The sequence below is a fragment of the Charadrius vociferus genome, unplaced genomic scaffold (genome assembly GCF_000708025.1).
Source record: "Charadrius vociferus isolate BGI_N301 unplaced genomic scaffold, ASM70802v2 scaffold259, whole genome shotgun sequence".
Classification (NCBI taxonomy): Eukaryota; Metazoa; Chordata; class Aves; order Charadriiformes; family Charadriidae; genus Charadrius; species Charadrius vociferus.
In genome coordinates this window covers 5,860,969-5,888,598 of record NW_009661368.1, presented here as the reverse complement: position 1 = coordinate 5,888,598, position 27,630 = coordinate 5,860,969, and the positions used below count along the sequence as shown (strand labels likewise).

General features: G+C 42.9%; 2 protein-coding genes across 3 annotated transcripts in view; both read right to left on the bottom strand.

The window, feature by feature from the left end:
• LOC104293892 (peroxidasin homolog) overlaps positions 1-5,116 on the bottom strand; it is a 44,488-nt gene extending 39,372 nt beyond the window's left edge. The window contains exon 1 of the mRNA XM_009893434.1: positions 5,025-5,116. Within this exon, the coding sequence (XP_009891736.1) occupies positions 5,025-5,077 (53 nt within the window). The 5' untranslated portion in view covers positions 5,078-5,116. The remainder of the gene's footprint in view (positions 1-5,024) is intronic.
• A 6,632-nt stretch (positions 5,117-11,748) lies between these two features.
• On the bottom strand, positions 11,749-18,442 carry PCMTD2 (protein-L-isoaspartate (D-aspartate) O-methyltransferase domain containing 2). Of its 2 annotated transcripts, none has more exons than XM_009893432.1 (5): positions 18,114-18,442; positions 16,713-16,815; positions 14,734-14,905; positions 13,661-13,784; positions 11,749-12,128 (listed from the first exon to the last, which is right to left on the bottom strand). In XM_009893432.1, the coding sequence occupies exons 1-5, from the start codon at positions 18,418-18,420 to the stop codon at positions 11,749-11,751; spliced, it is 1,086 nt and encodes a 361-aa protein (XP_009891734.1). In that variant the 5' UTR covers positions 18,421-18,442. The 2 variants fall into 2 exon arrangements, with proteins under 2 accessions (XP_009891734.1, XP_009891735.1); XM_009893433.1 differs by having other exon boundaries at positions 13,661-13,703.
• Between the last annotated feature and the right edge of the window lie 9,188 nt (positions 18,443-27,630).

The window sequence follows — 27,630 nt, the reverse complement described above, 5'->3', positions numbered from 1 at the left end:
GCTTTTTAAAACTGCAGCTCCCACAAACAGGGGTCAGGTTTTCAAAAGGGCTCCCTCTGCGTTGGCTGGGGCACGACAGTAATTCAGCAGTCAACCTACGTACCGAGCTGGTTTAATCCCACCTTTTCTGTGCACGTAAACTGGAGTCAACGTTGCACTTCACAGCCTGGGCCCCGAAGGCAGTGCCAGGGCAGGAGGGGTCCGGTGGTGCTTCATCCCCAGTGAAATCATTTCATCAACTGCCACAGAGCATCCCTTTAGCTCTTGCCAGTAAAGGTGGGAGCAAAGAATACCTCCAAAACATAGTTTTGGCCCTGGACACATATTCAAGTAGGGAGATTACACAGCAAACCGTTGACCTCATCAATCTGAGATAATTTGAGCTATTACGTATCAGCAGCGGTTATGGAGATTAGGGTCTGATCCTAATCAAACCAGCGAAGTCTATTCTTGGGCATTCATGTCAGCGAGGAGCAGGACTCTCTTAACCGAACGCGTATTTCCTTTGCTCCATCTATTCAAGATATTCCCCACATCAAACGACGACAACTTTTCCTCCTCCCGATGTGTGTCTGACCCTGATCTGGAGGGAGTAAAAGAAAATTTCCCAGCCTAAAGCCATACTTACGTCTTTCATCGAGTTCAAGAAGCAGCAGCACCATGCCAGCTTAAACAAACTGCTGGGGCGCTCTTTAATATCAAGTCTCGTGTAGCACAGGTGTCAGCTTTTTTCTTTTTTAACAGAATGACCATTTAAGTCTTTACCCAGAATACACACACATTCTTTCACCAAAAAATACTGACTTCTCCTTAAAGAGCACAGGAAAAAATCCTGGTACACCTACGGGGAGTAGGATGTGGTGAGGTCAGGTCAAGGAAAATGCAAATACTCAAGTGGGAACCAGATGATGAAGCACTGTGAAGTTCAGCGAAGGCAGGATTTCTAAACACTTGAGGTAGCTACAATCCCAGGAGTTTGGATGTTTTCATCAAAAGAAGTTGGAATGTTTCCAGGAGGGAAAATAGGTTTTAAACACCTTCCCTCCCCATTTTCCTTCCGATGAAGGGACTTCTATAAACAGAGTATACAGAAGACTTTCGTCACCTCTAACAGGTTTAATGAGGATTAAACACTAGAGTGAAAGAAGTCAGAAAGAGATCACACCTGGCACATCCAGAATGTGTGGGTGTGCATTTAATGGCTGCATATAAGACTATCACATGCAGAGGAAATGAGTAATCCATTCTTCAACCCAAAGCGCACGACAGAGACCACGAAGGGAGCAGCATTTCCAAGAACTCGTTTGCTCAGTAAACCTTTCCTCGACGCATTTATAAAGTTCCTTCTCAAAACTGCGCTCCTTAAGATAGACCAGGAACGCTACACCCTGTCCTACCGTCTTCCCTACCGCGGCGCAGCGACCTGCGGACGGAAGAAAAGACCCGAGCGGCCACCAAACCAGCAGCACGACGACAACGCGGGGAAAGAAAACTTGCCAGGCTGGCCATGCTTACGCTGCCCAATTAGCAACCAGGTCTGTGAACAACTGGGTCACCTTCAGTTCATGCCAGCGATGCGTTCAGATCCCAGATACTGCGCCGCCTTTGCTTGTGCCCTCAGCTACGCTTCTCTGGAAGTGCTCATTCATTATGTGCTACGCATAATGCAGAAAGGAGAACGACCCACGGATAATTGGATTGCAATCCATTAGCTGCCAGCCAGAGGGGAGCTTCTTTCCATAGATTTCTTCTACTCATGCCCGCACATTTCAAAGTTTATTGTTTTAAATGTCACACTGTAGAACAAATGGCTTAGAAGGTTAAAGACCTATTGAAATTTTCTGAGTCTATGTTTAACAGCTGTTCCCTTCTTTGGGCTGTTGGCGGAAAGAACTGCTTGAATCCCAGCGGTAACCAGCAGATCACATCTGGATAATCATGTTCCAGTTGAAGAGACAACAGCCAAAATACGTTTGCAGTTATACACCATGAATTTTTATAGCTGACTTATCTGTACACATGAAGCCTTCCTGCCATCCTATTCTCTGCTCGGGATAAAATGAACAGACTTCATTACCAAAGATAAATAGTCTATCGCTAAAACCAGACATTGGGCCAGATCCTCAGCTGCACCCAGCTGGGACTGGGAAGGGAGGAGGGAAATGGTGACCAAAGAGGAGCCAGTAACAGCTCATCAATCCTGGAACTGGTTCCATGCCAATCCCAGCATCGCTGGGAGAAGGCTCTGGGCTGCTCTAAGTGACGCCAGCTGGCTACAGCCCCGAGGGGGCCATCTGCCAACCGGGCTTGTTGAAGCACAGCGTGTGCCGGCTAGAAGACTTCCCCACTCTTCAAGGATTGTTAGAGAGAGGGTGGCATGGAGTCATGGAGGTCAGAAAGTCCCAAACTCCCAACTTCAAAGCAAACTCCATCTGGAAACTGCAGCTGTTCCGCGAGGGAACCGAGCTGGAGCCTGGGATCCGTGTTTGGATCTGCAGTCACAGACTCGGTCCTTTTCCTACCAAAGGGCAAATGTGGAAAATATCACAATCCCACATTTTCTACTCAGAATAATTCCATGATCAAGACTATTCTTGCTATAATTCTCAATGTTCACTCCAACACAACGGTCCTCCCAGGAGAAAGATTAATATACCAAACAGCTGGAGTAGTCAGGGGCTCGGTTAAGAAGCATTCTTTGATCTTTCACAATTAAAAAGAGTTTAATTATTCAAATGCTATTTATACCAGATACAATGGCATGCTGGTTGGCAAATGCATTTACATATATTAGATCTTCAAGATAGCCAGAAAGTCGGGATTTTGACTTGCCGCACACCATACAAAAGCACATGATCTGCCAACAGAGAACATAGTTCATAGTCTTTATATCTATGGGGATCTCTGCTCATCAGTATGGGTTTTGCTTATAATTATGCAGGCAATATTAGAATAAACAAGATAAATCTCCTTAAAAAAATACTGGCCTATAAAGGCAGTCATCTCATTTTGGCATATCTCACGCCTGTACTATTTAGTTAACGTTTAAAAACCCTGCCTCCCATTCAAGGCTGTGCCTATCATGTTAAACTAAATAAACCAGCTTTCCAAATGGTTAAGCAGGCAAAACACGGACCATTTACAAGCAGTGTACGTGCAAACTAGTTAGAGCAGAGCAGGGGGAATCCGGGCGACTGTATACACTGCACTGGAAAATGTGGTCACCTTTCTAGATTGTGTTTTACAGACAACTAAATGCCACTTACATTATAGAAAGACACTACTTGGACTTTCCCAAAGCTGCAAGGACAAGCCACGGACCAGAGTCGGGATTTCCCCCTTGCAGCACAGAAAGAATGAAGTGTGCTGTTGCCAGAGGGCATTTAGAAATCCACCGTTCCAGTACTGACAAAATGTTGGTGACCACAGTAAATTTCCGAAATTCAAAGCATCTCTACCAGAAACCCGCTCAGGCTACCCTGCGCGACACTAAATGTTGTCTCATTTCAAACAGAGAACAGAAATCAAGCTTTACTGAGCTCAGAAATATCCCAGTTCAGCCAACGAAACAAACTTTTCCTCCAATAAAATCTATGTTTAAACAAGGAGAAACAAGATATTTTGCTAAAATCAAACAGCAGAAGGGTATTTTAAACATTTTAATATTTCAAGATGTGGGGGCAATAAGGGGGGGGGGAAGTTTAGTGACAATTTGGAGAGTCAGAATCTGCAAATAAGAGCAGATAACCGCTACGCAGTCAGTTTGCAACATGCTGTACAGTACTGATGAGTTTCACACTGCAGAATAACCACTCCATCGCCAGCCCAGGGAGAGAGCAAGTCCGGATTCTGACCTGCCCCATGTCAGGGTGACTCCCGAGTAGCCCGGCCGCAACCAGTTTCCCCAAAAGCACAGCTCTGGCAGCTGCAGCAAGTGTAGACGTTTTCCCCTGTGCCACTAACGCCAGAACCTCTGTGGTTTCCATCCCCCAAAGCAGATCTGGATGGCAGCATCCCGCCCACACCGTGTTCCTCAGGCTGCCGGCGGAGAAAACGCATTAGCAATATTAGTGGGATGTTTACAGGAGAAATGCTGGTATAGATGTTCTGGCTGAGACCAAATTTGGTTTGTTACAGGCACAGGGAAAAGCTTCTCAAACTGGTGTTGAAAAAGTTTTACAACCGGCAGCAGATTAAGGGCAAAGAGTAGAAAGAGAAATTTTTGACAAGTCTTTCCTACTATTTACAAAAAAGGTCTTCCAAACCAAGGGATCAGCTAAGAGTAGCACAAAGGGAAGTATTTTGTCACTGTATCTTAAAGCCACCTTTAAATTTAAGATTAACTACTTCAGAATCCCAGGGAAGTGCTCTTCTGGTTCTATCAGAAAGAAGTCTCCAAGGGTTCGAGATTATTTTCCTCCACTTTTTCTGTGTGAATGGACTCGGCCAGCACCTCCCTCTCCAACAGGTACTTTATTCCTCAAGGAATCTGTGAGTTGCCACAACTGCTGCTTTCCAAATCAGCCTTAAGTTTGGTTTGCATAGTTCAGATAGAAACTGGAAAACCAGTACTTAAAAGTTCAGGATAGAAATAGTGTATTTATTAGCAAAGTGTTTTTTTTTCTGGAGAGGCAAAAGCCCGAACTGCAGGGTTTCCTCTCCCCCCCTACACACACATTTAAAGCCTTTTCAAATGTAAACTGTGTACCTTTCTATGAGCTCAATTTAACATTTGTGACCTTTGATTCTCCAAAACTGTCTTGCAGTGATCATCCTGGCATTACTGTGGTTAAATTTTTCAGTTCCCTTGATTATCCTGTTAACAATTAACTGATGCTAAAAGAAGCAGCTTCTGTTTCCCGCTTTAAAAGCATGAAACATTTTGTGACGCAGACAACTCTGCAGAAGAAAAAAAAAAAAAAAAAGGAGGAGAAAAAAAGCATGCCTTTGGCCTTGATTTTGTTCTTTCCTCTTTCTAAAGACCAAGCAGGTAAGAAAGGCAGTAAAATGAAAGGGTTACTCACAGTATGTTTGTCTGGGGTGGGATATCGGGGATGGTTTCCAACATCAGATGCATGCATCTTACTGTAGTCCTGAAGCACAGGCAGCGACTAGGACAGGAGCAGGAGAAACTGGGCAAGAGGAGAAAACACAAAAAGCCTCGAAGAGCTGCAGATTTGATGAGCATGGTGTTTGCTGGAGTGTATTTGCCTCAATTCTGAACTGCAGGGAGCTGACAGAAAAAAAAAAAAAAAAAAAAAGTTTCCCAGCCCTGAGGTCCAGGAGGAGGGGACTCATCAGCATGTGTTTGCAATTAAATTAAGGCAGTTTGACAGTCCAACCGCCCACCCTCTCTGCCATTATGTACATCGTTGAAGACCAGATTGTTCCCACCCCTCTTTAATTGGGGTGCTGAAATACAAACTCTTAATTTTGATTCGGGTTTTTTTTTTTTTTGCCTTGGTTCTTATTTTGAACAGCAAGTTAACTCCTCACCTTCTCCTCGGGCATTTATCTGTAAGCATGCAGAACACACCTACACGGACAACGACCGAAAAGTGACCCTGTGCTTCCACGGCTGAGCCAGGACGCAGATGGCTCAGGGTCAAGTTTTTTATGTCCAAATTTTTGCCTTAGCACACTCTCTGCAAACTAAGGACAGCATCTTATCTAACAGCCTGTCAAATGTATCAGGCAGGAAGACTTTCAGGACAGAGGCTGTCTTTTATCACATGTAGTTAGAACATCCAGCAAAAATACATCTCCAACCATTGACGGGAGTATGGAATGCTACAGACAAGTGATTTTAAAAGGGAGATCACTAACAGAGATAAATAACCTGCAAATAAAGACCAAAAAAAACCCCTGATTGTATGCATTCTGTAAAGTTTCTCACGCAGAATATAAACTGATTGATCTCAAAGACCTTTTAGATAGTATAATTTCTTTCTACAGGGATGTCATTTGGAAAAGTCACAATTTTGAAGAAATTAAAAACAATTGAGGGGTGAAGAGGGAAAGAAAGAAATCAACTAAGCTCGAACTGTAGGAAATGCAGACCTCAGTTTGTTTCTCCCACTGGATGATAAAATTGAGATATGAAAGGGAGGATCTGTTTCCAGTTGAATTAATCACCTTTTACTGTTATAAAGCACCTTAGAGTGAAAACAGCTTGTCTTTAGGTTTTAAGTTTTCACTCCTAAATGCGTGGGTTTAGCACCAGCGTGAGGCATTAACACTCATTCGGATATAGAGGTACTTGAGGAATTGCAAACCCGGCACCATTCCACATTACCTGGAAGATCAAACAAAAGTTCCCACCAACCTGCATCAGTCTGCTTTATCCGGTAAACAACAATGTCCTTAACGTGACAGAACAATTCCTAACACGAGCGACATTTAAACCTCTCCCGTTCTCTTTTCCCTTCAGATTTTTGGTCACTTGAACATTTGGGGACAGAGCATTGGGTTTGGGGGGTTTCACTTACAAATGTCATGTCATAGGTGGTAAAAACTGTATTTTTTCCCGGCCATAAAAGGGCACTATACTGCAGGTTTTCTGCATCTAGTCCTCAGGCAATCCGTTGGTTGGTTGCCCTGACATCGCTTCCAAATCTAAGCAAGTTCGCTGAACCCCTCCTCACTCCTGCTGTGGACCCAGCTCATGGTTTTGAGCAGAGTGTCCTCTAGTGGTCACCCAACCTGAAAACAGGTTGTAAAAGGCTAAAATTATCTGCTTCAGCCTTTATTTAACAATTGGCAGCTGACAGCAGAGTGCTCCAGGTGAATGACAGCTTTTAATTCCAATTTGAGAAGTTAAGTGCATTAGAAGCACATCCTTCCTGTGCATCAGAAGAGACAACACAGGTTCTGTCATCAAAGTCTTCCAAGACTTAAGGCGTATGTTCTTCCAGCCCGATTGCTCCCCGTACCATCTCTTTCCAAAATACACTGAACTCTGTCAGGACAGGGTAACACAGCTACTTAGGAGCTGCACTGTAAAGAAGTATTTCTAGGAAAATAAACAAAAATGCTCTCGTCACGCTTCAGCATTTAGGAAAGTCATCACCATCTTCCCTGGCAGATCTGGCCACTTTACAAATACAAAGCTTTTGCTTTCTGCCTCCAATTGCATCTCGGTGCATAAACCCTGAGCTCTACACCAACCTCTGCAAAATAAATCCCTCCTAGGTTTATTTGTATTGCTAACAGGAGAGCTGGGCTAAGCATCAGTCATGTTTCTATACATACGGGCTTTGGAATCTAATTTCAGTGCCTGGCTGTGCGGTGGGTGGCAGCTTCTGGAAGGATTGATGGGTATTTGCCTACGACGCTGTGGGAACGGAGCCTTTTGCCAAATCAGCAGATTTAAGTGGCCATACCACAGGGAATAATCTGAGTGCAAAACAGCAAGTTCTGCAACCTATACATTCGCTTAGAAGCAGATCTTCACATGAACTCGAAACATACCTCTTCTACCTCGCTTACCTCCCCTTCATGACCAAACGGGATGTTTGTGAGGTGTTACGAAACACCAGCAGTCACAGCTCCCTTACTCTTGCAGTAATTTATCTTATTTTCCATCAACATGATGCATTGTTTAAAAAGGAGTGTGCCGCTCCCAACAAGAACCAACAGTTAACTCCTAAGCAACAGGAATCAAAGTCAACGCTTGCGTCCCATGCTTAAGCATTTCCAGCCTCTGCTGGACAGACTTTTTTTACACTGGTAGAATGCAAGGAAATTTGCTTTTGTTTTTCAGGTGTGGCAGTTTCCCCCTTCTCCCCCCTTCTTTGCTTCATTTTTAGATGTCACTTCTGCACCACCAGAAAGATTTCATTGCAGTAGGTCCCCCGAAGAGCTCATCACCACTTCCCAGGGAACTGTGATGTTGTACATTTTACTATGAAGTGAACATAAACATTATCTGACAAATTTAATTTACTTGATACCATTTGTATGACACATCCAGAGCTTACCAAAGCAGAAAAGGATTAATTTTTTTTTTTTCAGCAAGCATCATGTGAAGAAAGCATTAACACTGAACTAGTCTCATGTTATAGCTGGTAAAAGGACATCTATCATACACACAGGTGACGGGAAGAAACACAGACTACAGGTAATTACCCTGTGGAATAAAGGTTAACAGATACATTTAATTAGGAACAGCTGTATTTGTTATTATGATCAGTTTCTATTACAGCTGACACCAAAACACTGTTCTCAATACTAATGAAATGGAAGCCTTGACCACCAACTCTTAAAAATCTGCATTAATTAAGCACTGAAACAGAGCGCAGCAGACAAGGGGGGAGCTGCAGTTCCGAACACATTAAACAAACTCCTGACGTGTTTGGTTTAGGCAATTCCTTGAAGTACAGAAATGGACTAAATGATCTCTTAATATCTGTTGTCTATATATCTAACAGGTAAGTGAATTCACTCTTAAACCATTCTGATATATTAAATCTAGGTTAGGGCTGTGTGTGCCAATTCCAAAATACATCTTGCACAACTAAGTTACATAAAGGTTTAGAAATCATCAGCTGGGCAGGTTTCTTTTGAGAGATTATATTCTGAGGAGTTAATCTAAAACTATGCACCTGCACCATATTATTAAGTGCTTCTTCTAGCGCTCTAGTGTCTTAACCTTCAATTATGGAAAGAGTGCTTATCTTCAAAATATTCTAATCACAACATGATGCAAAGCCATTTTAAGAAAGCTAAAAAGTCTTTACTGAATTTATTGATACAGAAACACTTATTAATAAAGTTTAAATTGCATAACACTTTTGCATGCCTCAGGCCAACTTAACTATAGATTCTACACACGGATTTCTCAACTTACACACTAATGATTAAAGCAGCTTGAAGTTCATTTCTTTTTACAAATATACTGCAGAATTGAAACCTAAAAGGAGTCACATACAATTGAAGACAACTAGAACACAGAAGGAAACAGTCCAAGCAGGTAAAATTCCTAGACAGCTTACAGACTATACAAAAACAGTTACGCTACAATTACTCTATTAGAAATGCATACAAAACTACAGTGCAAGTGCTTGTGCACAGGGAAAACATATTTACAGTTCCCCTTCATTTACAGGCTATAAGCAATACTATTTCACAATTATATTACACATAATATTTCTACTATGGGTTTGTTTAGATACGTGGTTTTTCGGACAAGGGGACAATTTGACAACCTATAACATAAAATTCCTGTATATATATTTATTTATTCAACCTTATCCAGGAAAAATAGCAGTATTTTATGCATCTTATAGAAAGCTACAAAAATCTAGCAAATGTAATAAAAAAGGCAAATCTGGTGAAAAAATCTGATAAAATATCTTTTACAACTGGGGGTAGAATGGGGGTAAAAAAAAATCAAACAGCGATAAATGAAAGATAATTCTCCCTCAACTGGACAGCTTTAACAGAATCTCAGCAAGGTTTACTAATGCAAACCTGAAGTTTAATGTCATTTTTAAAGCTATTTCTTTAAAAGTTTCGTAATTAACAAACTGAAGGATGACCTGGTAGCCAAAAGTAGGAGGCGCCCTGTACTATGTAGGGGCATGAAATTGTGCCACAATAGAGAAAGGCATATACCTGGTTTGAAAGCTATTGAGCAGAAATGTCTTAACAATTACAGAGGCAACAGCCTTTGGGGAAGCACAGAGAAATACTACACGTCGATGCTATTAAGCCTCCATTTACCACCATATTCAGGATTTTCATTTGTAGAAAAAAATTCATTGTAGTTGCCAGAATTACTAGATGGGTACTTGTATGTTTACAGGAAACCATCAGCTCAGTGGCCACAGAACTGCCCCATTTAAAATAAAGAAATAAAAATCTGAGGGAGCAAGATAGCTTGGGGTACCATTTAGACCAGAAGTGGAGATTTAGGAAGGCAGAGGCAAAACACAGCCTACGGCTGTGTTATGTGCCAGCGGCCACATGACACTGTATTATCAGATAATATTCTCAAAGATATACAAAAAGCCTATTAAGCAAGGAGGAATTCTCCACCTCAGGCTTAGACGTACAAGAGTTAACCGTTTATTTTCAAAGCCGCACAGAACTTTGAAACACTATTTAGCATTAAGCAAGCCGTGCAACTCAGTACCATTAACCGAAAACCCAGCGTATTTTTGGCAAGACAGTCTTCATTCATTCATTCCTCCAAAAATGAGGAGATAGTACAAAAAAAGAATATCAAAGTGATACCAACTTAAGTGCTTCTAATGGGGCAATGACTTAACATAGCTTCATCACCTACTGAGAGGGAGTTTTCATTCCCCCGGGCTTTAGGAGTATTTCACATCAATACAAGCTCAGGAGTTTCTTTCCAGCCTTTACTAGTATAGGTAGATTTTTTTCAAACAGGCTGAACCAAGTAAACTTCCCCTTCTAAACATGGTATCTCCTTTCACCACCATTACAGGAAGACTTGGGAATAAAAATTAAGAGTTCACATCCACAGAACTGCAGAGCGCAAAATCCTTTAATATGAACCTGTTAAAATATCTACTTAATTGTTGCAGGAATAAAATAACCTACAAAGTCAATCAACTTCATTCCACCTACCATATGCGGACTGCGTGTGCATAAGTTGTATTCCAGCCACCTTGCTACAGCAGGAGCACACACAGAGGAATGCCTAAAAACTGCATGAATTAGGCTTTCTAGACTGTTTTCAGGTTCTACACACCCTCCACAAAATGACATTTGGCTGAATTACTGGAACACAAGCCACTCTGCTCAGGCTAGTGCCCTGCACTTCACTCTGTTCAGCCCAGCAGACATAAGTTCTCTCACACAACAGCAAAATCCACAGATTCTGCTTTCACAGTCAGTTTTTATGAACTCACTGCTACGCATCTCCTCTCTACCCTCTTTCCCATTCAGAATTTCTCTGTAAACATTTCCAGAGACAACAGTCACAACCCTGACTACCCTAGCATCCCGTCCAAGCTCATCAGCCTTGCAACTCTTCACTTGCCTCCATCACTTTTTAAAAAAAAAACAAACAAAAAACTTTGCATCTCTATTAGACTAATTCACTAGAACAGGTGTTTCCCATTAAGAAAACCAATATTCTGTAAATATTTTTACCTTTTACTGAAATTTATATATAGTTCATAAGCAAAACTGAGACCAACCAAAGAGGAGCTGATGCTTTCCTTCTCATTCAAAACCTGGATGCCACAGGGCCAGATGCTAAAAATACTTTCCTTTCTGTAAAAGTTGTGCTTTTTCAGATTACTGGAAGAAATAAGATTTGCCAGGTCAGTTTTTACTAATAATCTTCATCCTCCATTAAAAACACACCACAGTAAACACATGGCAGGTTTAGTGGGAGAGAGCACAGACAGCAAAGGTCTTTGGGGAACTGCTTAAGAATATTTAAAAACTGCAATTCGGTAGAGCAGCCATGAGATTTGTAGAATATCTCTGTGCAGTTAGTTTCAGGGAATTAAATCCTCCTTTCCATAAGCAGCTGAGCATTTCACCAACTTGCTTCCTAAGGAATCCCTGCTGTAGGATAAAACTATAGCACACAACTGAGAAGAAAGAAGAAACTCAAAAAAGCTATAATGTTTAAGTATACAGCAGCCACATTCCCCAGCTAGCCTACTGCCTTGGGTGGTCATACTAGCAGGCAAGCAAGTGGTATACATTTGTCAAGCCCTAAGTAGTACTTTATGTTCTGCCTACTTCCCAGTTTCTAGGAGGAAATTACTTTTCCCTGTAATAAAGCAGGTAATATTTCAAGGGATCAGGCAAAGGCAGACTCAAGACCTTTTCTCTCAAAAAGTTTACAGGGGGATCTGGCTTTAGTTCAGAGGTTTTAGTTTCTTCTTCTTGTCTCTCGTCCTCGATATCCTCACTGTTGTTGTTATCATCTGATGGGTTGGAGATACGACTAGCGAAGACCTCTTTGTCCAAGAAAACAATAGTTTCCATGCGACGGCGGCGCACACGTCTTCGTTTAAATCTTGGGGGGTTTTTCAGCCCGTTTCCATTTTTGCTCATTGTTTCCTGATGTATAATTTTTTTAATGGTTCCTCGGATGGCTATGCGAGCCAGATCCTGGAGGCTGCGAACAGCCACTGGGGCTAAAACAGAACAAAAACCATGAACAGGTATGGAGAAACTCCCCTCAAGAATACTCACAGGAAAAGTTGTATTTGCTCAAATTAAATCAGGCCACTTGAATTCCATGCTCCGATTACAAAAACAGCTCTATTCAACTCCTGTCAACTCAGATAAACTGTATTGTAACTTTCCAAACAAAATTTAATTATGCATTTCTCCCATTAACTGAAGAAAAAGAATGGGATGAAAGAAGTTTCATATTTTGATGTCAAGTCCTTACAATTATTTTAAGATACATATCTTAAAGACTATAAGAATGCAGACTAAGTGACTGAACTGTGACTGTTTAATAACTTAGAAAAAGATATTTTCCTACTGTAGATAACTAGACCTGAAGTCTATTTAACTCTTCCATAAAATGATTTTTCTATTGTGAAGTTAGTTCAGCTTTGCCAAATTTTTCACTTATAAAACATGAGTACTATTCAAAAACTGCTTCATACTTAGTGGGTGAAGACTGGCTGGAAAGCATTTGGTAAAAGTAATTATGAAAGCATACAATAAGTTATTGTATTAGAATACCTCCCACATTAATGGTTTGGAAGACTGTTGTCTTCTGCACTTACTTGCTGCCAGTCTATAAGGGCACCACGCAAGTCATACAGCATAAAGAAAATAATGTATTCATGCACACCCATCCATGTACTAAAATGAATTCAAACTGAAACAAACAAAAAACCTTGTCTTCTACTGACAAGTAAGCATTCCTGTGGCCTGAACGAAGGAACCAGAAAAAAATTACATGTAATACATATGCAGGTCTTGCTACAAAGCCACCATACAAAGTATGCCAAAATGTGCACTTAATGGACTTTATAGTGCTGTATGGACTGCTTACTGAGCTGCTTTTTGTCATGCAAAGACACCTTTCCAGAATAAGAACAAAGCCTAACTAATCTCTTTATGAAAGTATCTCTGTCTTCATGTGTTCTTAAGAGGCCTCTCTTACAATGAAGTCTTAATCTAAAGATTGAGGCCACTGCATACAACCCGCATTTCAGACAGCTAACCAAAAATTGCACAATTTCTATCCCTCAAGCGTTCCAGGTTCAGGATAATTCTGAATTGCTGGGCAGTGAGAGCCTTGGAGCAGATATAAAGTTTGTTCACAGGCACTGCTTGTGCATTTTCCATCACCATGGGAAATGCCTGAGAACCATGATGATACACAAATCAGGACTGAAACAGATGTCTGCACATGCAAAGACAATGATCAAACATCCCACAAAGTTTAGGTGCAATTTCACAAGAAATCATTTGCATTTAGAATCTATTTTACGCAATTCTGATTCTTGCACCAAGCCTCCGTAGATCCTCTCAAAGATAGACTTGGATCCAACACAAGACTTAGACAGATGTTCAAAGGAGGAAGCAGTTAGAATAGTTTTCCTTGAAAGGATTCATAGGGGTGTTACATCTAAGGAAGCAAGGTGCAGCTTATAGCCAAATAGCAAGAGAAACCTCCCCCAAACTCAAGAATGTCTGTACTCACGCAAGTGAACAAGCCTCGATTTTCCTGAATCTGCATGGTTAGGCTGAATCAAAGGAGCAAAAGAAACAGCAAGAATCTTCTTGGTCTCCCAGGCAGAAGGACCAGTACGAGTTATCTTGGTCAACTAAACCAAAACAAGGAGATTATTGTCCATTGTGTGAACTACAGTAAGATTTTTGAACAAAAAAAAACGAAGACATGACTTTTCTGCCTGGACAAGCGGTTGAAGTACTAGAAGCTACAACAGTAAAAGTCAGGTAATAAGGAGAAAAACTGGTGGGGTTTTTTTGAGAAACTTGAGACCTCCTTACAGGAGTAGCCCAAAGTAACTTCATCTGTTGCAACAGAGTATGGGCACTGAAGTTTGGGTCACCCTGCTTTCCCAGTTCTTCCTCAATTCTGAACCAGAACAGCTGTGTCTGATTACTGAAAAAATATGTCACTGATGAACATTCACTCTTGACGTAATCTCTGGATTTGTGTTCCACCTCAAATCTCCTGCACTAACTCATTGCACAGCATCTCGCTGGGAGGAAATTCTGTACTTTGCTTATTTCAACTACCCTGACAGAGGTAAAAGGCCAGATACCTACACCTCAGCCATACAGTCCATTAAAACAGCACACCTTTACATCAAAACAATCATTTGAATTACAACCTTGAGTTCACACACAGGGCAGTTACCCACTTTTTACTAAAAAGAATCCATTGACACTTGCAAATAGGGACAACTTGCATGCTCTTTCATAAGCCAGTTAGGGCATAAAATCTTGTATCTTACCGTAAGTACAACACTAGGTTATACAACTTGAACAAAGCCTTGCTGACATTTCTCCGCAGCATGAAAGTAAATTTGCAATTAACAACAAAAGATCAGAATATGTGAAAGACTGGTAGAACTATGAATTTTTTTACTATTATGAAGAGTGCAGAGTTCAGTTTCCATTCAGTGAAAACTGGTGCACTTCATGTTTTCTACAATCTGTGACGAGAAGGGCAAACTAAAGGAAGAGCTATTGGCTAAACACAGACCAGAATTAAGAAAGAGAAATACAGGTAGAAAGGCACTCAACCTTCTCTTCTAGAGGCATGACAAGAATTCCCCCAACTTTCAACAGGTTCTTCATGTAGTCTTCATGTTCCTTCTGTACTCCAGCACCACAGTAAACACGGTCATACTGAGTACAGTCCGGAGAGATCTCTAAACAGTTGCCGGTAACAAAAGATGGCTCACAAAATTCAAATCTGAAAATGAAGATGTGTATCGTAAAAGAATATTACAATTTATCAAATGAATAATTTTCATGATTCTGGAAAAATGAAACCATGAAAAATACTTGGGGAAAAAAAAAAACAAAACAAGCCACCAAATAACTTAGTTTCACAGGATTTCTCCTCTGAAGCCCGTATATTCTACACATTATCAGAACAGACCACAGCCAGAAGTTTCAAAACTGCAGAACAATGAGCTGAGAATTCAGAGATGAAAATCTCCAAAGGATAAGGATACATAATTTCATACTTGAGTTGCATATAACTCTTCAGAACAAGCTATTTTTAGTCACCTCATGCTGATTCAGTTATAATACACAAATATAAATATTAGACCTGCAATTCCAAATGTTAAAGTCTTAAGGACTGCACCAGGGTGGGGATTTTTTGACATTTTCAAAAGCTTTTAAATGGTTTTCAGATGTTGTGGGGAACTATAACCTGATGCTTCAGAAATATGCTTTGCTGAAGCCAATGGTAGTTTTGCCATTAGCTTCAAAGGAACTGTGATTTCATCCTTCATAATTTTTTGCCTACAGCATTTCTGATTCAGTTTAGAAGATAAATGAATGATTCTATGATGCTTCTGGTTTTCCTAAATGCTCCAAATCGACATAAGATTTAATCCCCACATTTAAGGGCTGATTTTAATACAAGTTGCACAACATACCCATTCTTCTACTGGTATCTTGAGAGGCAGCTTAATATAGCACCTATTTATTCCTAAACACTTCCTGAAGCTTTCTGCTTTTGCAAAGTGTACTAGGCATTCAGAGCAGCCAGCTAACAGTTCCTGCACACAGTGTTCTAACAGCACAACCCAGCAGCCATTTCTCTCGGCAATGCCAATTTTCCAGTCATGTTGATGTCTGAATTCAGCTCACTTTTGCTACATAGCTGTATTTGCCTGGAGAGTGAAAAAAGTCTTCCTTAAAACATCTATTCAAACAATAGCCAATGCGACTCTGAAAAAACCCCAGTGATCTATGTGCATGCACCTTCCATGCTGAAAACTGTCGGCTGCCAACATCAAGAAAATACAGCCCTCTCAGCAGCAGCTTTCCAGTACAGCAGTAACAGCACAAGGCTGAGTAGTTTAAATTCCAGCATGTAATGACTTTAATTTTCTTCCTCCCACGAGAGAACTATCAGGTATCCAGAGATGCTTTACTTCTCTATTTGAACAAACTGTGAGACGGATCCAAAAATATGACAGCTACAACTTTTATTGCTGAGGTTACTATTGGCAATGGTTATCTTGCTGGAAAGTTATTACTTGTGACAGCAGCAGAATGGAGCTTCTAAGGAAGATCATAAATCAATTCCCAAGCAGTTTTAGTACCAACTTTATCATCATAAAACTACCTTCATATTTTAAAACACCATTTTTCTTCTCCTCAGACAAAACATATTAGGCCACCACAAAAAACAGTTCATATTCTGAGAACATGCATGGTTATCAAAAGATCACAAACATAACTATTAGTGTTATTTGCAAGTTTCAAGTTGTTATGTGCCAGTGCATGTTAAAATAAGTAACCTTCTTCAGCTTCCTCTAAGCTCTGCAAGAGCAGCACTGCTATTAAAAACACTGCAAAAATTTCTGAAACTCCCCCACAATACACATCAGCTTAGAAGGTCACACACTGCAGCTCAGCAAGCCTAAGAAGCCAGAATCCACAGATTACCCTGAATCCAGAGCTGCCACATGGGAGCAAGAACTGCCATGACTAAAGCCAAATGCACAACATGAATCCAAATGAGCATTCCACACTCTTACTTGTCAAAGCTGTCACTTGTTTTAATGAAGAAGTCCAATTTCTGCTTTGCGTATTCGATCACATCGGAGTGAAGCTCTACACCATGGTTAACGCCAAAAGGACCTGCAAATTTAGAAGACTAGGATGATCATAACAGGCAACAACACAAAATCCAGCAGGACTGAATACAGTTTTGGTTACTTCCTATAACAGATTGTTCCTCAAGTGTCAAACAGTCAGTGCTTGTGTAGGGTCCGCAACCTTAGTACTACAGCGGGAATTGCAACCCTATACCTGTAGTTTCTGGCAGCAAATGAGGCTGTTTTGCACAATTGATTTTGAATCATTTGCCCTTAACTATGCAGGAAACTCCTCTGTAGGAGGAAAACACTGATACTACCACCTGGAAAAAATTCCAATGCAGAACAATAGCCTGCATGTTTTAATAAATCCCTCAAAAAAATCTTTAAGTTATTTTTATACCCCCTTGCTGATATGCTAAAAATCTCCTCAAAGGAATCAGGAGCAGTCACCATACGTTGTACCTCAATTAAAAGCAAAAATAAATTAGAAAATACCAAAGTTTTTCAGCACTCATGCTTTTTATTCAGAACTAACTTGGTAGCTTTTTCAAAAATTCAAAAGAATTCAAAAGCCTTGGAGTTACATATTGGCATCCTAGGGAATCTCAACAAACCTAGCAGAAAACCACAAATGGGAGATGGGAGCGAGGCTCTATCCTGACAACAAACATTTCAGCAGTTAAAATTCTTGACACACCCACAAAAGGAAAATATGTACCTTACAGTCATTTGCTATCTATCCTGGCAGCACAATTGCTGACTGAAATACTGAAGGGCAAATTGCAATTGTATGATTGCACTACGAGGCTTTGCTTTGTGCCTACTATAGATGTGGTCATGAAGTCAGTCCTGATACACTAACTGGTTTCCAGAGACAACTCTCGCCTGTAGGTTGGTAAGAGTCAAAACTGGATCTCAAACATGTTTCAGTCGAGACACGACAGCGTAAAACCACACGAGGCACAGAGCAGCTACTGTCACAGGTTTCTGTGGACATGCTCAATCCTAGGTTAAACATGGCACTCCTGCTCCCAAGCTGGGTTCTTGCTTAAGGGGCAACAAACCCAAGTTTGTGTCCAGTCCTGCAAGAATCCGCTACAGCCACCTGTGCAATTACACTGCTGCCTGTTCTGAACTGCCACAGAAATCTGGATCCCGTCCAGTTCCACCACAGAGAAGGTTTCAAGAATCCTGATAAATCTGCCACTTGAATTGATGCACTCTTAACTTTCCTAGCTACTTTCTAGTTTCATTACTTGAGGAATGCTTCATTCCCAATTTCAAAACTTTAATTTTTAATCTGATGTAAACAGTTAACATGATTGAAAAGGTATTTACCCAAGATGAGTCCAACCATAGAACTCAGATAACCAGTGCCACTGCCAAGATTCAAGAATGACAGCCCTGGTTGCAGATCCAAAGCTTCCATCACCTCAGAGTAAATGCACGGTGCTGAGAGATGAATATTTCCATGCTTCCATGCCAAGTCCTTGTAGGCATTGTCTTTGAACTCTTCCAGATAGTAATCTGCTCGATCAATGGCTCGGAACGCCTGTTCTACCAGTTCTGTCCGGATATATTGTGCCTCCTTCAGGTTATCAATTAATTCATCATTATCTTCTCCTGCACTCACTGCACCTCCCATCTTCAACAGTTTTCTATCAGCACTAAAACTAAAAGAACAATAAGGGAAGGTGAGGTATAGAACATGCACTTCAACACTAAATTATGCTGCTGCAGATGAAGTACTTCGAGAGACCTTTAGGTACTCTACGGAAGACAAGCAGCAGAACATTACCACCAGCACCCCATCCCCCATTCAAACAATGAAAACCAAAATGCAGCAGATTTGGCCTCCAGTACCTGACACTAGCAGGAAAAAAAAAATCACAATAGACAATTTAAATGTGGAATGCCTGTCTTCAAATACTACCAACGTTTTACTAGCATGTCAGCTTTTCCACTGAACCCTTTTATATAAAAGGATTATTCTAGCTCCTACGCTTATAGGTCATTTTTCATTGCAAATCCAACCAACAGTGCAAGTCTGGCTTGCCTGTCAGAATTCTTGCCACATGCAGACTCTCTATCTTTAATAGCATCAAGGGGAAATTAAGAGACTAAGACACTGGCAGCAAGAACCAGAAAAATCTCAAATTGCACATTCAAAGAAAATGTATCAGGATGCTGAGTTCACAGAGGTTAAAAAAACCTCTGACTTAGAGTACAAGCTTACTTTAGCAAATACACTTTCACACAGCTCATCTTTAGAGCTTGAGCCACTATCATCAGTAAAACACTTAACGATACAGCCAGCAACAGCAGAGAGAATTTCCACTGAAGCCTGTGGAATTTCTTAGGTCTTCTTAAGTCCTAGATGAGCCAACTCCCAATATGGAAACTCTGCAGTGACACAGATTTATAGGTTACAAACACTTCTGACTTCACCAACACCATCATCTCCAGCAACCTATTCAGGCTTGTTGGTGAGGGGGAAAGAAAAGCAAGCACCTTTCTTGACTGTCCATTACATAAAGCGTGGCTATATGCTTCATGTAGTAGAATACCTACACGTTTTAAAGAAAAAGGTATAGGGGGAGAAGAACATAGAAGAACTTAACAGGCAAAATTAATCTAGCTTTTCTTCCCTACCCGTATCTTTAAAAAAAAAAAAAAAAAGAAAACTTTCCAGAAAACACAACATGTGGGGGTTTTTTAATGCATTTATTTACAATGCCTTTCTCTGCTCACAATAACAACCACAGAAGCAGCAGCTTTAGAGTTCATTCCTGGGATCAGAAGATCTGCTTACAGCTAAATTGTTGGGGTTTATTTGTTACATTCAGTAAGAGCAAATTATACACTTTCATTTTCAGAGAAGCAAAGAAAAGCTACAGGAGTCTAAGCAAACTTCACAGTTATTCAAATAACACACCATCATGATTACCTGTAGAGACACACAAAATAGGATACACTTAGGAAGGAAACTCGAGCCAGTTTTTAATACATTCACGTCTCAAACATACCAATCCAGTTTCAGATGATTAATAAGACTTTAAAAAAAATGTCACACTTCCCCTTTTTATAGTTACTCCTTCATTGTCCCTACAAAAAATGATTGCGTTTTGTTACTTCACAGTGGAAACACATCAAGTTGAAGGCTTAGATTGGTTCATCAGCCAATTTGATTCTTTTTTTTTTTTTCTTCTCTAACATTCTCATCAACTCTTGCGTCTGCATATATAGGGCTGCTTATATCTTTGGTCAGTAAATAACATTCTGCATTAAAATACTCTCTTTCCTGAGGGTGTTGATTCCCTTGACTTTTGTTTGTATATTTTGTTCTTCGCCTTGCTTCTTTCTTCCACTTAAGCTCTTTTTGCTATTACAAATCTAAATTTTTAGATTTAAAGCATGAATAAAAAGTTGCGCCTTTCACAGTGTTCCACTCTGGATCCCAAATAAATTCTTTCTAACGTATGCAAGCCTCACTGGGTCAACTGGTCTGACATGGTTTTAGCTCAGCTATATGATCAACAGCTGTTCTTCCATGTTCTACAACATGGAAAACATTTTTCTAATGGCGATCAAGGAATCTCCAAGTTGTGACAGGTGCCAGTTACTTCTGAAATGATTACTTTTACTGCACACTAGCTTCACTCCAATAAAATCCATGTTTTATATGCAGAATACTTTAATTCCTCTTTAGATAATTCCACATCTTTGTTTAATCTTGTTACCCTTCATCTATTGGAAGGGGGAACCAAGACCATGAGTAGGACTTATTTTCAGCAAACTTTTTAAAACAAGATCCTCTCCCTCCACAATTAGCACAGTTGCACTTTTCATGCTTCTAGGTAAAGCACAGATTTCCACAAATCTGATCTGGCACAAAGTTCCCACGCAAAAATTGTGATCGTTAGCACAACACAAACCAAGCAGCCTTTTAGCACTGAAACGTCCCTTCAGTTGCATGTTGCCATCTTCTCCTTTAACAAAAACAAAACAGAAAAACAAACAAACAAACCCCCAAGTCTGACATGAGAAGCTGCATTCAGCGGCCTGAAACAAAACACTGAAATTAAAGCAATTTTTTCCAAGGCAAACACCAGCAGATGCACAGGGGAAGACTCAAAACAATACACAAGGCACAAAAATGCAATTCTTCCCAGGATAATCCCTGCTCTGACATAATACACTCTAGAAGGAATAACAAAGGCAAGGATGTTTACCGACAGAAAGAAAGAAAAAGTTACAGTTGGTACAGCCCTCAATCCGATCCCCTCTAACCCTCACAAAAAAAAACCAAACCAAACCAAACCAACCAAAAAAAAAAAATTAAAAAGCGCCACGCCATATAGCTCGGTCACTACCTGCGTTATCAGGCTGCTGCCGAGGAGATGAGAGAATGGAAAGGAGGTCTAGGAAAGCCTGATGATGATACCCCCTCACCCCCCGCGTTAATTACAGCTGGGTGACCCCGGTCTCCCCACACAGCACCGCCGCCTCCAGCGCTGCCCAGAGCCCCGACGCGGCCGTGTGCGAGCCCGGCCCGCCCTGACGGGGAGGCGGTGCTGTGGCGGGGGAGAGGCCACCAGAAGGGCCATGCCCCCACCGCGGGGCACCCCCAGCAGGAGCGGCAGCCCCAGTGGCGGAGGAAGGCCGCCGGGCAGAGCCGAGGGGGGAAGCGGCCTGAGGGGGGGCGGGAGCCGCGGCCTGAGGAGGCGGAGCGGCCCCGGCCGGGGCTGAGGGGAAGAGGGATGAGGCGGGGGGGGGGCTGCAGCGGCCCGGTGAGGTCGGGTCGAGCCGGGGCCGGGCGCACCTCAGCGGACAGGGTCTCCTCGCCCCCCTGCCGTACCTGAGCAGCGGCACGGCCCGGTGCGGCCCGTTCCCTCCCGGGCCCGGCGGCGCAGCCGTCCCGCAGCGGTAACCACAGCCCAGCTGAGCGCCGGCCGCGCCAGTGCGCAGGCGCAGCGCGCACCACCGCCGCGAGAGAGGGGACGCAGTGGAGCAGACTACTGTTTTCCGGGGGGGGGACGCACATACGGACGGGACGCGGGCTGTACCATGTAGACCCGGCGCGGGGGGGGGGAAGACTGTACCAGTGCCGGGTGAGGGGCAGCGCTGGTTCCCGGAAGGGAGAGCGGGCAGGGCCGGGCCCGGCCCGGGGCGGGGAGGCCGCGGGACTCCGGTCTCCAGCGCAGCGGGAGCTCGCCCTTCCCTGGCGGCACTGCGGCCCGAATACAGACTGGGCCTGTACGTGGGATCGGCTTACAGGACCTACTTATGGGACCTATGCATGAGGGCTACGTACGAGGCCTGTATGTATAGGGCCTGCATATGGGGCCCTACAGGCCAGGCCTTAGTACAAACCAGGCCAACACTCAGGGCCTGTGGGTCAGAGCTAAATACAGACCCGCCCTAAGTACAAACTGGGTCTAAATACAGCCCGGGTCAACAGGCTGGGCCTATAGGCAGGGCCTAAATATGGACCAGAGCTACAAATTGAGGCTAAATGCAGGTGGAGCCAACAAAGCAGGCTTAAATATGGCCTGGGGCAGCAGCCTGGGGATATTGGCCAGGGCTAAATGCAGACTAGGTCTAAATACAGACCGGGCCAAGAGCCTGCACCCAGAGATCCAGACTACATATGGACCAGGACTAAATACCAACCAGGACCAAATACCAACCAGGAGTCTTTTCCTGATCTTTCCCTTGCACAGCCTCCGGGAACATCTCCATCCCAGTGTGGCTGCCTTCCCCCGGGCTCCATACCCCCTAACCTGCCCTAATTTCTGGCTCTGTTTCACAGCTGCATGTCCACACCTCTTCCTTCAGCTCAGTGCCCAGTTCTCCCAGTTCTCCCAGTCCTCATCCCCTGCAGGACACCTCTGCAGCACACCCTGCTGTGTCAGCATGTTGCCCCAGCTCCGGGTGAGATCGGTGCTTCCCAGGGTGCGGGGGCGGATGCACGGAGCAGCCCAGCAGTGGGAGCCGGCAAGGAGCTGGGGAGATGCCAGTCTCCAGCTGGCACACACAGTCCTCGCGCTGTAGCTAAACCTCCCGCGTGAAGCATGGCCAACACCAGATGTTCTGATATAGTTAGTCAGGCTTGGGAAAATATCATGGGAACTTAGAAAAAAAACATCCCTCTGGGAGCTAATTGATATTCTGCATTTTGAGCCTATGAACACCCAACTTGAGTCAGATGCTTAGATTTTTTATTTTTTTTTTTTAGAAAGAAATTCACTGAGAGAAAAATAAGTGAGATGCAGATTCACCAGACCCCAGGGGCTGAGGCTTGAAGGAAACGTGGATTATTGCGAGATTGTCAGAATATCTGACTTGCCATTTGTGCAGTGGAGGGATCCCTGTCCCCTGACGTGATCTGGTTGAGCATTAAGCACCTGATTCAGTTTTTACCCAGTCATGTAGGCTCCTTCAGTGGTTGTAACCGACATGGCAGGGCCTGACAAGATACGGGGGAAAGGTGGTTCTTCTCGCCCAGGTCAGAATGAGAGAAATTATCCTCTAAAAGTGCATGTCTGTCTGCATCTGTAAGTGACCCACACAGCGTTGGCTGAGGCTATGCAACCTGTGGGACCCCCAAGGCTGCGGATCAAACAAAATTGTCTGGACTGGCCTTAGATCCAGGACTCGATACTATGTATGGCTACAAAATGAGAAGGAATAACCACATCTAGACAAGAGGCTTCTTGATTTAAGTTGTTTGGAGATGAATTGTGAAAAAAGAAATAGCGATTCTGCCAGACACAACAAGCCCGCAGTGGAAAAAAAAATAAGAATTACCCTGGTAAATGAGACTCCAATAGGAGAAAGTGAATCAGCATCTGAGATGTATTTATGCTTTAAGGTGATTATCTCAGCTCCCTTCATTAACATGATAACAGCAGACTCTGCAAACAGGCATGGGGTAATACTGTAGATGTCTGCACTTTCATTTCGCAGAAGACAGCTGCCTGGGAGAATGGGATTATTCGCAGAGAGTGAGCGCTGAAACTCCTCCTTGCTGATTCAACCAAAACAGGACGTGGTGATTGCGCTCGCCTCGGCTTGTTTAATACAGAAAGCACTCAAGCATAATGGCAACACAGTTGAAATCTGCAAATGCAGAACAGACAAACTCCTCACATGTGTGATTCCAGGGCTTCCATTCAGCATCTGCTCCCATTCCCACTAGAGCCGCTTGAAAAATAGCAGTTGGTTTATTTGTGTTTTGTTTTTTTTTTTTGCTCAGAAATTGTTAAAATAAAAGCTGGGGGAAAAAATTGCCTATTATTACTGGAGCAGCTGTGCTGTAGGCAAGAGCTCGCAGCAGCAGGGGTAGAGGGGAGCACCACTGTGCCTCCCTGCAAACTGTTTCGAAGGCAGAGAGGAAGATTTGGGGGCAACAGCTGCTCTTGCAGCGAGTCCCCAAGAAGACCAGAAAGAGCTCGAGGAGTGTTTTAGGGATTCCCAAATACCCTGAGCTCTCCCAGGTGTGTTCATGATTCCTTCCAACCTTTCACTGTCAGGATCACTGAGACTTGCAGCCCCTCCGTTTCCACACAGAGAATTACAGCAATTAGCCAGGAGAAGCACCCAGGGAAGACACTTGCCCACTGCAAGTCTCCACCTCATTGCCTGCACCCCATCATGTCACCCCCAAGGGACAGGTTATTTTCTTCACCTCTAACTCATACACATCTCTTCGGTACATGGCCCAAATCGTGGGCTAAAGGGGGTGATTAACAGAAGACCCATGCCAAGCCGTGCCTGGGCAGGCTGCTGCATGGGCTCACCCCCAGCTTCCCACTGGTACCTGCTGGTTCTGCTTCCCTGGGAGTTTTTTCCCCTATGGGTTCTTTGAAAATGTAGTTATTGCTGAAATCACCTCCATGTAGGTGATAGCACCAGGCTCCAGCTCTGGAGGAAATCCAAAGTTGTCTGATAGTATTGCAAAAATACTCACATTTAGAAGAACAGAATGGTTGGGTATTTCATGGGTCTGCAATTGCTGATTCTTTGTGCCACTTCTTTCCCTGAACTATAAAAAGCCCTTCCCTTCATCCTTACGGCTCACCCGGGGCTTTGTTATCCATGCGTTATAGTCAGCAATAGATTAGTGAGTTACTCCTGCGTCTGCGTTGTCTGCAGATGCGTGTTGGCAGCTCCCCCCGATTTGAAGAGCCCCAGCAGCCTCTGAGCATGGAAAAAGCAAAGTGGGATTGGGACAGCAGGGCCTGATGGCACTGGTTAAATCCCAGCATTTTTACGTTTCTCAGCCATGTACCACAAGGTGTCTCCAGCAGTACAGGCATCGCTGCCGGGTTTGGAGGTTGCACATCAGCATCTTCCCCTGGGCTGGGGCACCACAGGCACCCTCGCAGGCACAAAGGTCCCTACTCTAGCAACCCCCAGCTCTACAATCTTACCAGTAAAAATAATTCTCCATTCTTCATTAGATACTTAATTGCTGACAGCAAGCAATTTTCATGACGGTGAGCTGAAGCCAAGACTTTTCTTGCTTTTCCTTGTATTTCCCTGTGTTTTACAGTTTCCTCCTTCCTTTTTTTTTTTTTTTTAAACCAATTTCTTGTGCGGATATAAACACCTGTCAGCGCGAATTAACTTCCAAAGTCCATCTTTGTGATGGTCAGTTAAAATGGGATATTTGTATTTATTTGAAAGAGCGAATAGTAAAAATTCATTTTAGCACCCAAGTCGGGGCCTCGTGCGCTCAGGCAGCCTGACCTGCGGCGTTGCAATGCAGATGGCTGTTTAAGTCAGCAGGGTAATTTGTGGGTGAAAGGATGACTCACATAAATTAAGAGCTGGAGGAGCATTAAATCATCGGGTTATATTTTCACCACTTCCTTTTTGTTTGTTTGTTTGTTTTGCAAAATATGGTCTGTGGTGTTTTCTGGTCAGTTTGGCGCTATACCACTTTCAGAAGCATATGCTGTCTGTGCATCCACACACATATATGCATATATGTAAATAACATGCAGACATATGCATTTACACTAGCATTACTATTAACACACTGACAGCAAATCACTTGAGATCCTCCTGCCCATGCAAGGGGTGTATGTGTGTGTCTCCTAAAGCCATCCTCTTGCCTCACTTCATCAAAAGGCTCTGTGAGTAATTGCTGAAGCAAGATGAAGACCGTATGTCTTGATTTCCGCTGTATTGCACCGTGCATAACCACTGCCGCTTGGAAAAAGGACCCATAAAGACATGGATTCATCTCACTTAACTGCGTCATCGAAGAAAAGCAGCCAGAAGAAGGTGCAGCCTGGCTGAGAGTGGGGAAAAGCATCACCAGAGGTCCCTGCCATTGGGGACGTAGAGCCGTTGAGGGGCTTTTTCCCTTCCTGGTGCTGCCAGGAGCACTGGTGAGCCCCCTTCAGTGTCTGGTCTCTCTCCTGTCTCATTATGGCCTGTCTGCTATGATTTAGGAGAGGGTTGCCAAATAAAAAAAATCTCGAAAATCAAACTTTTCATATTTATGGGGGAAGAAAATGATTCCAGGATCTTTCAAGTGATTCATGGATTAAATAGAATCAATAGATTTTATGGATTCATAAATAATAAAAATACAACAAGACAGCAGCCATATCACATCTTCCTGCTCCTGCTTTGGCTTTGGTAGTCCTGCCTGTCCTGCCTGCAGATTCTCCTGCTGGGCTGTGCCAGCCACAACTTTTAGCCATCTCCCCTTAAAAACCGCGAGGGCTCAGCCATCCTGCTCAAAAGGCTTTTCTGAAACTTCCCTCCTCCAGCAATAGGAAAACATCTTCAGATTTCCAATGGAAATTTATTCCTGGCCAAGACATGCCGCAGTTGATCTCCTACTCGTATTATCCTCTAACTTAAATCATTCCCCTTCCTCCCACCCTGAATGTATTTATGAAGAGTAATCATATCCCCTCTTAACCTTTGTTTTTCTAGGCTAAACAAGCCAAGCTCTTTTAATCTCCTCTCCTAAGATAGGTTCTCCATTCTGCTAATCACCCTCCCAGTCCTTCCCCACACCTGTTCAAGGATAAATTCGTCTTTTCTCTTTCCAAAGAGAGGTCCCAGAACTACACACACTATCCCACATGAGGTCCTACCGACACCGGTACTAATATTTCTCTGTGTCTACGGAATAAACGGTTTGTTGCGTGAGCCTTTTTGTGCAGCAAATGGATAATAGATACAAATCCATAAACTAATAACCGTAACACGATCTTACTCAAGGAGATTGCTGTTTTCCTTGGAAGGGCATTCTGCTCCTTTGCATTTGGGGGTCCTGGTCCTTAGGGGGCCTTAATCAGTGGTTTTCCATATTTCATTTGCCCTGGATGAGCATCAGGACCTTGTGTTAAAGGAGGCACTGAGGGAAGTCTTGTCTGTGTTTCGCTCAGCCTTTGCTCTGGCAAAACTCTCTTTGAAATCACGGCTGAGGGTTTGAACTACGAAGATGCAGAGTCAAACGATGAAAAGCATTTTGCATTCGTCTCTTCTCTTTTCAAAATGATTTTCCAGTTTTACTCGGGGTTTAATTAAATTTCTGTGACCCAGGCAGGGAGTTCACCCTTTCTTGATTAATGCTCTTTTAGGTGGCTCTGATAAGAATTTAGCACCAACAATTGAGCTAACAAGCCCCAGTGAACAGTTTATAACTGGAGACTAATTCTATTAACACTTTGCAGTGTCAGGACTCCGCTTTGAGCTCACAGCCGAGAGGAGGGATGGGGGAGAGGGAGCAAATGTAAAATTTGGCAACTAAATCACCGAGATTCAGCTTCTTTGTGGGCAGAGCTCATCTGGAAACTATTTTAGCTGACAACATCAGAATTTCACC

Excerpts from the sequence above, each read along its gene's own strand:
- PCMTD2 (XM_009893432.1), bottom strand. The coding sequence starts at position 18,420 with ATGGGAGGTGCAGTGAGTGCAGGAGAAGATAATGATGAATTAATTGAT. Across the intron at positions 16,816-18,113 it reads TATGGTTGGACTCATCTTGG|GTCCTTTTGGCGTTAACCAT; the intron begins GTAAATACCTTT and ends CTAAATTTGCAG. Across the intron at positions 13,785-14,733 it reads TCATGCCTCTAGAAGAGAAG|TTGACCAAGATAACTCGTAC; the intron begins GTTGAGTGCCTT and ends GTTTTGGTTTAG.